This window comes from Cajanus cajan, chromosome 4 (assembly GCF_000230855.2).
Source record: "Cajanus cajan strain Asha chromosome 4, NIPB_CcT2T_4, whole genome shotgun sequence".
Classification (NCBI taxonomy): Eukaryota; Viridiplantae; Streptophyta; class Magnoliopsida; order Fabales; family Fabaceae; genus Cajanus; species Cajanus cajan.
The window spans coordinates 427,712-440,598 of record NC_138520.1 but is presented as its reverse complement, the minus strand read 5'-3'; the positions used below and the strand labels follow the sequence as shown (position 1 = coordinate 440,598).

The 12,887-nt window shown below is 35.7% G+C and overlaps 2 protein-coding genes across 4 annotated transcripts; both read left to right on the top strand.

The window, feature by feature from the left end:
- The first annotated feature begins 218 nt into the window (after positions 1-218).
- LOC109810270 (uncharacterized) lies at positions 219-12,337 on the top strand. 3 transcript variants are annotated; one of them, XM_020373692.3, is made up of 11 exons: positions 219-1,400; positions 1,634-1,747; positions 1,844-1,876; positions 7,168-7,339; positions 7,451-7,629; positions 8,013-8,149; positions 8,291-8,386; positions 9,254-9,323; positions 9,604-9,681; positions 9,807-9,927; positions 11,757-12,337. In XM_020373692.3, the coding sequence occupies exons 1-11, from the start codon at positions 219-221 to the stop codon at positions 11,822-11,824; spliced, it is 2,250 nt and encodes a 749-aa protein (XP_020229281.1). In that variant the 3' UTR covers positions 11,825-12,337. The 3 variants fall into 3 exon arrangements, 2 of the variants coding, with proteins under 2 accessions (XP_020229281.1, XP_082929976.1); XM_083073850.1 differs by lacking the exon at positions 9,604-9,681; XR_014433576.1 differs by lacking the exons at positions 9,807-9,927; positions 11,757-12,337 and having other exon boundaries at positions 8,291-8,398; positions 9,604-9,670.
- On the top strand, positions 3,137-4,162 carry LOC145957550 (uncharacterized). Its single transcript, XM_083073851.1, has 2 exons — positions 3,137-3,788; positions 4,025-4,162. The coding sequence occupies exons 1-2, from the start codon at positions 3,137-3,139 to the stop codon at positions 4,060-4,062; spliced, it is 690 nt and encodes a 229-aa protein (XP_082929977.1). The 3' UTR covers positions 4,063-4,162.
- Positions 12,338-12,887: the final 550 nt, after the last annotated feature.

Sequence of the window (12,887 nt, the reverse complement as noted above, 5' to 3'; positions counted from 1 at the left end):
TGAACACTTTGATTACACAACCAAGATTCCTTATACCGGTCTAAAACCTTTTTAGGATTTAAAGAAAGAAAGAAAACCCATTTTGCCGACTTGGCTAGTGAGAAGACAAAAGTGGACCTAGTGATTAACGAGGTAATTGCATGGTTATTATCGCATTCTTAGGAAGTTCCGAGTAGAAATGGTGATTGAGAGACTCATATGTTTGAAGTGAGCCAGGCATGGTGACTGGTGAACACAAAGTGGCAATGCAATTGGCAAGCCCAACAACGAAGCAACCTACAGTCTCCGATCAGAGCCTGTCCAAGACTCCTCGCTCCAAAAGTGGGAGAAGTAGGAGGAAAAACACTCGTTCCTTTCCATTTCCATCTCTCAACATGCGCGTATACGACATCCACACCTCCAAAACCATTAGTCCTTACTACAAGGGTCTCACTGACCAATCCCTTGCTATTGTCGATACAAACACCATCCCTCACTGCCATGCGCCTCATGCTCCTATTCCCACTCATCTCCTCTCTAGCCCATATTATAAAGGTCTTACTGATTATTCCAAGGTTATCGATCCTTGGACCCCTGGCCCTCATCATATTCCTGCAAACAACTCCTTTTCCTACTCTTCTAGTCCTTACTATAGAGGCCTTCTCACTGATTACTCCCTTGTGCTTCATGCACCACCTGTTGAACCTCCTCCTGCTATCAAAACTTTCAAAGTCATCATGGACAAACTCTCAGCACAAAACACTTCTTCATCGCCCCCAAAGATCATCAACGCTGACTTTACTTTGAACGACTACTTGGTTATCGAGGATCATGATGGCTTTCTCTTTCAACAACTCCAGCCTGTCAGGGCTACTGCGCCATTACAAGAAATTGCTCACCAAACAACTCTGGATCAAGAGAAGCCATTGAGAGAGAAGGCGTCAGAGGCAAATGAGGTTGGAAGTGTGTTAGAAGAGGAAGCAAAGAAAATGGTTTTGGAGGAGATGGAATGGATGACAAAGGATCCCAATGAGAATGTTCAGATGGTGATTGAAGAGAAGCCATTGAGGGAGATTGTATTTGAGCAAGCAAGTGATAAGGTTGAGGGTGTGTTAGATGAAACAATTTTGGAGGAAATGAAGTTGATGAGTGGTGCTGATGTTATTGAAGAGAAGCCATTGAGGGAGAGAGTATCAGAAACAAGTGATGAAGTAGAGATGGATGTGTGGAAGGTGGAGGAACTCAAAGAGCATGAAAAGGAGAAGGCCTTGTTTGTTTCTGAACCAACAGTTGTTGCATCAGAATCACAATGTAAAGAGGGTGGAAATGCGTACGAGTATACATGGGCAACCAAATACCAGCCCACCACCTTGGAAGAATTCATCTGCAACAAAGATAAAGCACTTCAGCTCAAAGCAATGGTGAGATATACTTTACTTGAATACTAAATTACTAAGAGACAGCTGCATTTTTAAATACTTTAATAGGACAAGTACATGTATAAACTTATCTATTACCACTTACTAGCAATAGTGGAACTAACATATAGTTGGCACACTTTTCAAAAAATTCTGATAAGAAAATAGCAACTTCCCAACAGCATATTCCTCTGGGATAAAAGATGAAAATAAATTTGGTTTTGATAATTGCATAGGTAAAAGAAGGGTGTGGCTGCAGTCATTTTATATTTGAAGGACCACCATGTGTAGGAAAGAGATCCATGATACGGGCTATGCTTCGAGAGGTATTTGGCGCCGACAAGGTGCAGGTAAATCATTTTAGACATATATGTAATGTAATGTGTGTCTCTGTATTTTACGATACAAAATTACATTGACAATTTTACTTTGATACTGATTGACAGGTCATAGAAGAATGTAGAAACTTTGACTTGAAGGTAATACGTATTTTTATCATCATCTATATGTTTTCAGCTTCTTGAACAGAATGATAAACAAATTGTTCCCATGCGTACCAATAAAAAGAAAAATCCAATTATTTTTTAGAACTAATTCACAACCAAGTATCCCCAAATATCTAAGTGGAGGCCATCTTCTAGTTTGTTGGAATGTGATTGATTGGTCGAGTTTGTTTAACTCCATTAAATTTGTTAGATTCATTGGTTCGTTGCTAGTTTGGTTAAGTGAACTAGCGGGTCTACTATTTCCTCTAGTTAACCCAAGCTTTTCCATAAGAGCTCATAATTTAATGTGTGAATACAACTTTTAATCATTGTGTAAATTTCAGTTTTTCTTTCATCACTCTTCTCTTGATTTTCTATCCTCTGTACAGTTTTTCCTACACCTTCCCCAATCTCACAGACCCCTAACTGGCTAAACCAAGGGGAAAGTAGAACAGTGTTATCCTAGAGAACAAATGTACCAGGATCGCTTTAATAGAGAAGTGGAAACTTGAGACTAAAATCACTCTTTCCGGCCGGCGACCCCCCCCCCCACCCAACTCGCCTCCCTCCGGAGAACCCAACGCCACCAGTCGCGCGGCCAACGGAGGCCGCACGCGCCCCCACGCGCCGGTTCCGTGCTGGGCGCAGTTTCTCTCTCCTCTCCGTCGGCCGCCGCGCGTGGCGGCGCGTCCGGCGACTTTTCCGGCGGCGATCACCGGCGCCGGACTCGCCCAGACCCCCTCTACGCCGATCTGTTATTTGTTTTGTGATCGGCCATCGTTTGTCACGGATCTCTTCCTTCTCGGGCCGTTTTTCTCTCTCCTGTTGTTGTTTCTCTCTCCTGTTACAGCATCTATGGCTTCTTCTTCCACTGCTCGGCCTGACTCTGCTATTTTCACTAATTATGTCAATGTCCCTCTTTCCATTGACAAGTTAGATGGCACCAATTATGATACTTGGGCTTCGGATATCAAGCTTTGGCTTAAGGGACAGGATTATGTTGCTCACCTTACCCAGACAGCTGCTTCTGTTGATGAGAAGGATCGTCCTCGTTGGTTGAAAATTGACGCTCAAATTTGTAGTGTCCTTAAGTCGACCATTCATCCCTCCTTAAAGCAAATTTTTCGTGCCCATGAGACATGTGTTGATATATGGGAACAAGCCCGAGTGTTATACACTAATGATACTCAACGTCTCTATGGTGTGTGTCAAAATCTCTAGAATATCATCTCCCCACGACGCCTTGATGGCTCCATGGCTGAGTATTTGGGCAAAGTTCATGGCCTCCTACATGACTTCAATGAACTTTTGCCTCCTGCTGACACTCCTGCCAAGGAACTCGAGCAACGCCAAACATTCTTTATGTTGATGGCATTGTATGGGCTTCCTGATGAGTACTCTTCCATTCGTGATCAGATTTTGGGATCTCCGACCGTGCCTACCTTGAACTCGGCTTGGTCCACTCTGTTGCGTGTGCCTTGCAAGTTTTCCCCTGACATACCTTCTTCAGCTCCCACTGGCGACTCCTCTGCTTTGGTTTCTCAACGTGATGATCGTCAGCGTTCTCGCAAACCGGGCAAAGGTCGTCCCAAGTGTGATCACTGTCACAAACTGGGCCACAGAATTGACCGTTGCTATGTCTTACATGGTCGTCCCCCTCGCCCTACTACTGTTGTTGCCCACACTGCCTCTCCTGTCTCAACTGTATCAGGTGCTACCCCCTCTGATAGTTCTGGCTCTGGGCCCCCAGCTCTTTTCAATGACTTCCTTAAATGGTATGAAGAACGTCAAGCTTCCAATTCCACTGCTTCTGTTGCGCACACAGGTCCTTCGTTTGTTGGTCTCACTCACTCCACCTCTCTTGGCCCTTGGGTCCTAGACTCTGGTGCTACCGATCATATTTCTGGTAATCGGTCTCTTTTCTCATCTCTTTCTACCTCTGCTTATTTACCCTCTATCACTATGGCTAATGGTTCTCGTGCCACATCTCATGGTGTTGGCACTGTCCATCTTTCTCCTTCACTCTCCATTGACAATGTCCTTTATGTCCCAGAGTCTCCCTTTAATTTATTATCTCTTAGTCGTCTTACTCGTTCTCTTGATTGCCTTATTTCTTTTATTAAAGATTCTGTTTTCTTACAGGACCAGAGTTCGGGACGGATGATTGGCACCGGATGTGAGTCTCATGGCCTTTATCACCTCGGCACCTCTGCTCCTGTTGGTTTGGTGGCGGATTCCCCTACCCTCATCCATGCTCAATTAGGTCATCCTAGCCTTGCCAAGCTTCAACATCTTGTACCACGTCTGTCTAAGTTGTCTCATTTATCGTGTGAGTCGTGTCAGTTAGGCAAACACAGTCGTAGTTCCTTTTCTCCGAGTGTCCACAACCGAGCATTGTCTCCTTTTGCTTTAGTTCATTCTGATATTTGGGGGCCGAGTCGGGTCCCGTCCACTTTAGGATTTCAGTATTTTGTCACCTTTATTGATGATTACTCTCGATGTACTTGGTTATTTTTAATGAAATCTCGTTCTGAATTATTTTCCATATTTCAATCTTTTTATAATGAAATTCAAACTCAATTTGGTGTTTCTATTCGTACTTTTCGTAGTGATAATGCTCATGAATACCTCTCTCACCCCTTTAAAGCCTTCATGGCTTCCCATGGCATTCTTCATCAGACTTCTTGTGCATATACCCCTCAACAAAATGGGGTGGCTGAGCGCAAAAATAGACACCTAATTGAGACCACTCGCACCCTCTTACTTCATGGTCACGTTCCTCAACCTTTTTTGGGGTGATGTTGTTCTCACTGCTTGCTACCTCATCAATCGAATGCCATCTTCTGTCCTCAACAACCAAATACCTCACTCTATTTTATTTCCTTCTCAACCCCTCCACCCCCTACCTCCTCGCGTCTTTGGATCTACGTGTTTTGTCCATAATCACAGTCTTGGTCTTGACAAACTCTCCGCTCGGTCTCATAAATGTGTCTTTTTAGGGTATCCTAGGTCTCAAAAAGGGTATAAATGTTTCTCACCCTCCCTTCGTCGCTACTTAATTTCAGCCGATGTCACCTTCTTGAGTCTTCTCTCTACTTTTCATCTACTTCCTCTTCTCCTACACCTGTCCTTGCCCCTTCACCCTTACCTCTTGTCTTTGATACTCCTCTTGTGTCTGCTGTGTCACCCGACCCACCACCTCCGCCTCCACTTCAATTTTATCATCGTCGGCAACGCTCTAGCCTTCCCATTGGACCCCCACCCGACTCTACTTCGGTGCCACCTCCTTCGTCTCCTCCGGCCCAACCACTTGAGTCTGACCTCCCTATTGCCCTTCGGAAAGGTAATCGTTCTACTCGTAATCCTTCCCCTCATTATATTACTCTGAGTTATCACCGGTTATCCCCCTCCCAATATACTTGTCTCTCTTCTCTTTCTTCTGTGTCTATTCCTAAAAATGTAGGTGATGCATTGGCCCACCCTGGTTGGAAACAAGCCATGCTCGATGAACTGTGTGCTCTTCAGAACAGTGGTACTTGGGATCTTGTTTCTTTACCTCCTGGGAAGTCTGTGGTTGGATGTCGATGGATCTTCACAGTCAAGGTTGGTCTTGATGGCACCATTGATCAACTCAAAGCTCGTTTGGTCGCCAAAGGTTATACTCAAATTTTTGGATTAGACTATGGTGACACTTTCTCTCCTGTTGCCAAGATGACCTCTGTCAGATTATTCTTAGCCATGGCTGCTCTTCGCTGTTGGCCTCTCTATCAACTGGATGTTAAAAATGCCTTTCTTCATGGGGATTTGCTTGAGGAAATTTATATGGAGCAACCTCCTGGGTTTGTTGCTCAGGGGGAGTCTTCCGGTTTGGTATGTCGTCTCCGCAAATCACTTTATGGTCTTAAGCAGTCTCCAAGGGCATGGTTTGGTAGATTCAGTACTGTAGTCCAACAGTTTGGTATGACTCGAAGCCAAGCTGATCATTCGGTCTTTTATTGACATTCCACTGCTGGGTGCATCTACTTGATAGTATATGTTGATGATATTGTTCTCACTGGTAGTGATCATCATGGCATTTCTCAGATAAAACAACATCTTTGCCATCACTTTCAGACAAAAGACCTTGGTAAACTTAGGTATTTCTTGGGGATTGAGGTAGCGCAATCTACAAATGGAATTGTAATATCTCAAAGAAAGTATGCATTGGATATTTTAGAGGAAACTGGGCTAATGAATTCCAAGCCCGTTGATACACCTATGGATCCTAATGCTAAACTTCTACCAAGTCAGGGAGAGCCTTTCTCAGATCCTGAGAGGTACAGAAGACTGGTTGGGAAATTGAACTATCTCACGGTAACTCGTCCTGACATCTCTTTTGCGGTTAGTGTGATGAGTCAATTTCTCAATTCTCCATGTGCAGGACATTGGAATGCAGTCATCCGCATTCTGAAGTATATCAAAGGTGCTCCAGGAAAAGGTTTATTATATGGCTACAACAATCATACCCAAGTTGTGGGATACTCAGATGCAGATTGGGCAGGCTCTCCCTCTGACAGGAGATCCACCTCAGGTTATTGTGTCTTTATTGGTGATAACTTGATTTCGTGGAAAAGTAAGAAGCAGAATGTAGTGGCAAGATCTAGTGCAGAAGCAAAATACCGTGCCATGGCCTCTGCTACGTGTGAGCTTATTTGGCTCAAACAGTTGCTTAAAGAACTGAGATTTGGCGAAGTTACACAGATGACTCTCATATGTGATAACCAAGCTGCCCTTCATATTGCCTCAAATCCAGTATTTCACGAGAGGACCAAACACATTGAAATAGATTGTCACTTCATTCGTGAGAAGATTTTATCTGGGGACATTACTACTCAGTTTGTTAACTCTACTGATCAGTTGACAGATGTCTTCACCAAATCATTACGGGGTCCTAGGATTGATTATATTTGTAACAAGCTTGGTGCATATGATCTATATACACCAGCTTGAGGGGGAGTGTTAGATATAATTTTATCTTATAGTTTTTTTATCTTATAGTTTTTATCTTATGGGCCTAGGCCCACTACTTTGTATTTAAACACATCTTTTGCTTTGCAATTCATAAAGAATATGTTCTTTCCATTCACATTACTCTCAACAGATATGATTGAAATTGTAACTCGTTTTTCTAAGTAAGTTGCAATTTGAAAACAACGGAAATTAAAAGAGGAGAACGAGTTAATTTTCATAACATGTCATGAATGAGAAAATTGAATTTATTGCCTGCTTAAATTTTATCTCCATAGGGAGAAATGGTTAACAAACTCCAAGTTCGCATGAAGAAATCACTCCATCATGTTGAGGTGAATCTCTCAGAGACAAAGGGATATGAAAAGCATGTAATTGTTGATTTATTCAAGGAAACATATGGCCAGGTCATAAACAACTCGCAGCCTTGTTGTCCAGAAAATTGCAAAGGTACACTCTAATTTTAGCACTAATTAATGCAAAAGTTGTTGTGTTCTTAATTCTTACGGACCAATCATCAAGTTAGTAACATATTTACCTGTATATATGTTTATTTGAAAGCAATCATTTTGTATGAGGCCGAGAAGCTTTCCATAGAATCCTTGTTGTATATTAAGTGGCTACTAGAAAAGTACAAGGGGTGTAATAAGGTATTCTTTTGTTGCTCTGATGAATCAAAGCTCCAACCTGTCAAACCACTTTGCATCACTGTTCGGCTTTCATCACCATCAAGCCAAGAGGTCAGAATTTCCAATATTTTTTTGTTTCAGTATAATCTGTCTTTCCTTTCAAGAACGTTAATGGATTCTGTCTCATCTTACACTCTTTGATGATATAATTACACATTATGAGGGTACTCTATATATATGTGATTTTTGGAATTCATGCCATCCCATTAGCAAACTTATATAATTATAATCCGAAATTGAGTAGCAGCAGGAGCATAGATTATTAATTTAGTCATCTAATGCAGTGAATTTCTTCTTTTATAATTAGTTTGAGGTTCTTTTAAATCATGAATAAAAAATCATTTATACAACTGAAATATAAAATGTTATTCATAGATTTTTTCACGAAAGGCATATAATAAGGTTTTATTTTTTCCATGCTTTTGAGCCAACAGCTTGTTGAGATTTTGGAATATATTGGAAAAGAAGAAGGAATAAAATTATCGCGAGACTTAGTCCATAAGATAATTTTGAGGTCCAAAAACAATCTACGTCAAGCCATTCGTTCGTTGGAGGCCAGTTGCCGAAACAAGTAAGTCTTACTAATTAAGTATTTAACTAGTGAATATAGCTTTCAATAATTTTTTGTTTCTATTGTCACTTTGTTTTAATCGATTTTGGAGTTAAATGAGGCCTAGAATATTATGCAAATGATTAATTATTTTGCACGCAGGGATGCTCTCAAAGATGACGATTTAATTCTAACTGGGTGGGAAGAAGATATTTTGAATATTGCCCAGGAAATAATCCAAGAGCAAAGTCCACGACAGTAAGAAATTAGGTCTTATATATATCTTAATTTTGAATGCTTGAGATGTAAACATCATTCATTTTAGGTCTCTAAATTTTAAATTAAAATTGATTTTAGATTTTATATATTATATTTTAAATTAAAATCCCTTGTTTTTAAACCCTAAAGTTAAGATACTAGGGTAATAGGTAAAAATCGCTAATTATAAAAGTTTAATAGAATTTGATATTTTTTTTTGTTAATATAAACTTTTTTGTTTCAAGACTTAACTCATCTCACTTGTTGATTTTAGCTCAAGGGTAATTATGAAGAGTTCTAATCTTGAAATTTGACCCCATTTATTTTAATAATGAATTCAAGTTATATTTTAAATTATATCTCGATATGATTTGGTGTTCTATTCTCTTAAAATTAGTCCATTTTTTTAACAACTATGTATTAATAATATCTTTTATAAAATACATTGTATTTATAATAACATATTTTATTTTTTAAAAGATATTATAAAATATACTTTAATTTTATGTTTACTATGTTAACACATTATATTGTTATTTTATAATTTAACTATATAATGATAATAATTTATATATATTCTGCATTAAAAAGTCAGCTATATGCATGCTTATTTTGATTTATGTCCCATTACTAATTATTTTCAACCTTCTGTTAGCATTATATATCTAGTCACATAATTATAAACAATTAAAATAATTTTTCTCGTTATCGCAATTTTTGAACAGAGAAATTCTTTCAATAATGGGGTAACATATAACATATTATTAAAGAAAGATGTAAAAATAATACATTGAAAATGAATCAAAATAAATTTTATTATTTTCTGACGAACTTATACTTTACAACCATTAATCTTTTCTAATATAGGCTGTACGTCATTCGTGGAAAGCTCCAAAGTCTTATGATTCATGATGTTCCTCCTGACTTTATTTACAAGGTAAGAAATTATTTGTGCACATATATATGTATATAAGAATTTTTCTTATTATAAAAAATAGATCTACAAATTTAGATAATTATTAAATTATATTTAAATGGTCTAAATTAAAATACATGTATAATTTTTAAAATAATCATATGATCACTACATTTAATTCACAAAAATTAGGGGAAAATTAATTAAATAAAACACAAGAGCTAGTGAATTTTATGGTTTCTAAGAAATTCAAAAAACAAAAAAGGTGCCAATATCTGTGACGTTATCGTGGTTCATGCAGTTTTTGGTAACAGAGTTAACAAACCGAGTTGATGAACCGCTGTGGGCAGGGGTTGCCCAACTCGACAAGGAATTCAATGTAAAAACTCAAACTGTTTTTTTTTATTATTATTTATAATTTAATTAAATGTTTAATGGATTTTTTGTCCCTATATTTTTATAATGTTAAAAGGGATCATAAAAGTATATTTTATTCCATTTCAGAGAGCTGGAGAAATCAAATTTGAAAGTATGAAGCAGTTGGGTCATGCACGAAAACAAGCCGAATCGGATGAGAACAATGACTCAACCATAAAGAATGAATTAACTTACTCAAAAGTCGAAGGTCAATCATTTTCTACTCTGCCCTTAATTAGTATTTACTCAGTATTATAGTATTTATATATCTAAGTTTTTCCTTCGATTTTCATATTAATTAATATTAATACACTAGTATGTATATACACATCAAATTTTAATCCCAAGCGTGTGATTCAGCGGTAGAGGTTGATCCACGCTTAAGCAAGGTCAGGAGTTCGAATCTTGTCTTGTCTATGTAGCCGCGTTTAATTCCATGGACGAACAAAAAAAAAATACACATTGAATTTTATAATAATTATTTTTTATTTAATATTATTTAATATGTTTAAATTCTAAAGAATGCATTTAATAAAATTATATTTTACATTTAATAGATAATATATTTTTTGGTACATATAAATAATATCTAATATTATTTTATTAAAAATTTTATAAAAATATTACATTAATAACAACTTAGTTTTATATAATAAATATAATTAATATGAACAATTTAATTCTTGGTTAAATATTATTAAATCTTTTAAATTTGATTAGATTATATTAGATGCGATGACTTTCTTCAAATAAAAACTTGATGTTAATGTATCTTAAGTATATAGGCATCAAATCACATTTTAAAATAATTTTTTTTATTCAATAATATTTTTAATATATATAAATTCTGATAAAAGGTCATATATTTAATAAATTTATATTTTTAATTAATAAATATAGTATGTTTAATAAATAAATATTTAATACTATTTATTTAAAAATATTTTTTCATATACTTATAAAAATACTACATTAAAGACACTAGGTTTTACATTACTAATTTTTTTAGTCATTAATATCTTAATAAATATTATTGATGTGAGCAATTTAATTTTCATTGAATATAATTAAATTTGGGTATGTATGCATAGGCTGTTGAGTCCAAGTTGCTATTAATCTTAATCAAGAAGAGTTAGCTCAGTTAGTTAACTAGGTGTGTGAGTTATTTCTTAAAAGTTTACATAAATTGAGACATGCATTATTAACATTTATGGTCTAAAACTCCACTCTTTACGCCTAGTTCAATAAGATTTTTCTCAAATCTTTAATTGTTGGTCAAAAAAAAAAAAATTAAATCAGCGTGAACAACCTAACCCTGATATGCCTAGTTCAATTAGATTTTTGTCAAAATCAATTGAATTGTTGATCAAACAAAAGAATATATTAAATTGTGGGAATAACCTAACCCAAATTCATTATAGATAAATTGTAATAGAAATAAAATTTCACTCACATTCTATAAAGAGATTTTATCCCTTAAAAAAAATTATCTATCCATAATAATTAAGAATGTAATAACCAATATAATTATCATAGTCAAACAAAATTAACATAGGGTGTTAGGGTGTGTGTGTAAAAAAATTCCTGTGTTAATTTAAATCAAATCTTTAAGTAAAATGAATTGCAATTTAAAGTATTTGTTTTTCTTTAAAACTTTATTGCATTCATTATTTCATGCCTGGATATCCAAGAGTGTATGCTACAACATGGCCTAATTTTTGCTGTGACATATTTATTTAACTTGTGCCATGGAATGAAATTAATGACATGACATTTTGACATACATATAAAAGCGCATGAATTTTACTCTTTGGACTTTTATTAACTTTCTTTGGGCTTCAGAGGTTTTAATATTCTTGCAATTTCTTGTATCTGTTATTTAATTTTCGAGGACTCAATTTAATCTAAAAAAGAGTATCTAGGAATAAAAAAAGAGTAAATTTATTATTCATCATTACCAATTTAGTTTTCATTTTCATTTTCTTAAGTAAATAAATTAATACTCATTCAGTGGATTTCTGGTTTTTATTATTTCAGAGTTTATAGCGAAATTCATGAGCTGGTACAAGTACAAGAAGCACGAGAAACACATCGGAGGAGCATAGATGGTGAGAGGAACTCAAATACCAGAGAATCTTTTGACTTTTGTGTCTCAAATATGAAACCACTTTGTGTGAATAAACTTGAAAGATATTTTGTGTTTAAGATCAACTTAACACCCGTCACGCTCACGCGTGTTCAGTACCTACTCATCAGGTCGATCGGAAGGTACCAAATAAATTTGGAACTTAATTATATATGTTTAGATTGACATGACCGTGAATATGCACGGTGTGTTTTTATACTGCATGCTTTCTATCGTATTCCTTAGCAGACATCATGATGAGTGTTAGAGTATACTTCATAAATCATGGTCGAGTGCTTTGGATGCAACCTATGTAATTGGACATATATATTTGCATATACCTTCGTTCACACTCCATACTGTGATAAAAAGAAGGTTCATCTATGTATAAATTATTATTCGGTTATTATTTCTTCCTTAGTTACTTCGTTGCAAACAATTTTATCTTAAATAATGAGATATCTTGTATAGTGGAATTAGGTCATTTCAAATACTCCACGGATTGTTTCCAAAATTCTTAATTTGTTATTGTTATATTATAAACAAGTTAATATGATCTATCATGTAGTAGGATTTAATGGACATGCATGTATACCAATTGTATAAGAGATTTTACATTTTCAATCGATCAATAAAAATTTTATTAATATAATTTTTAAAATAATTATTTTAGAAATTAACAAAATTACCTTTTAAGATAAATTGTGATTAGAAAATTACGTAAAATTACCGCAGTAATTATCAAATCACCACTTTACTCAAAATTTCTTTTTGTGAGCGTATGAAGAGTATATGTTTAATTATTTTTAATTGCAATTCATAATTATTGCTTGAAAAGGACAAGTTAAGCATCTTGCTAATCTTATATTTTAAGAATATCATATCATATATTGACAATAAAAAAATTAACAAACATATTTTAATGGATATGCATCTACTCTGACAACTAATTAAAAAATAATTTTGATGTGATTTGTGTATTATTAAAATCAACGAAATTATCATACAAAATGGTTTTTATGGGATGTCATTACATATACTTT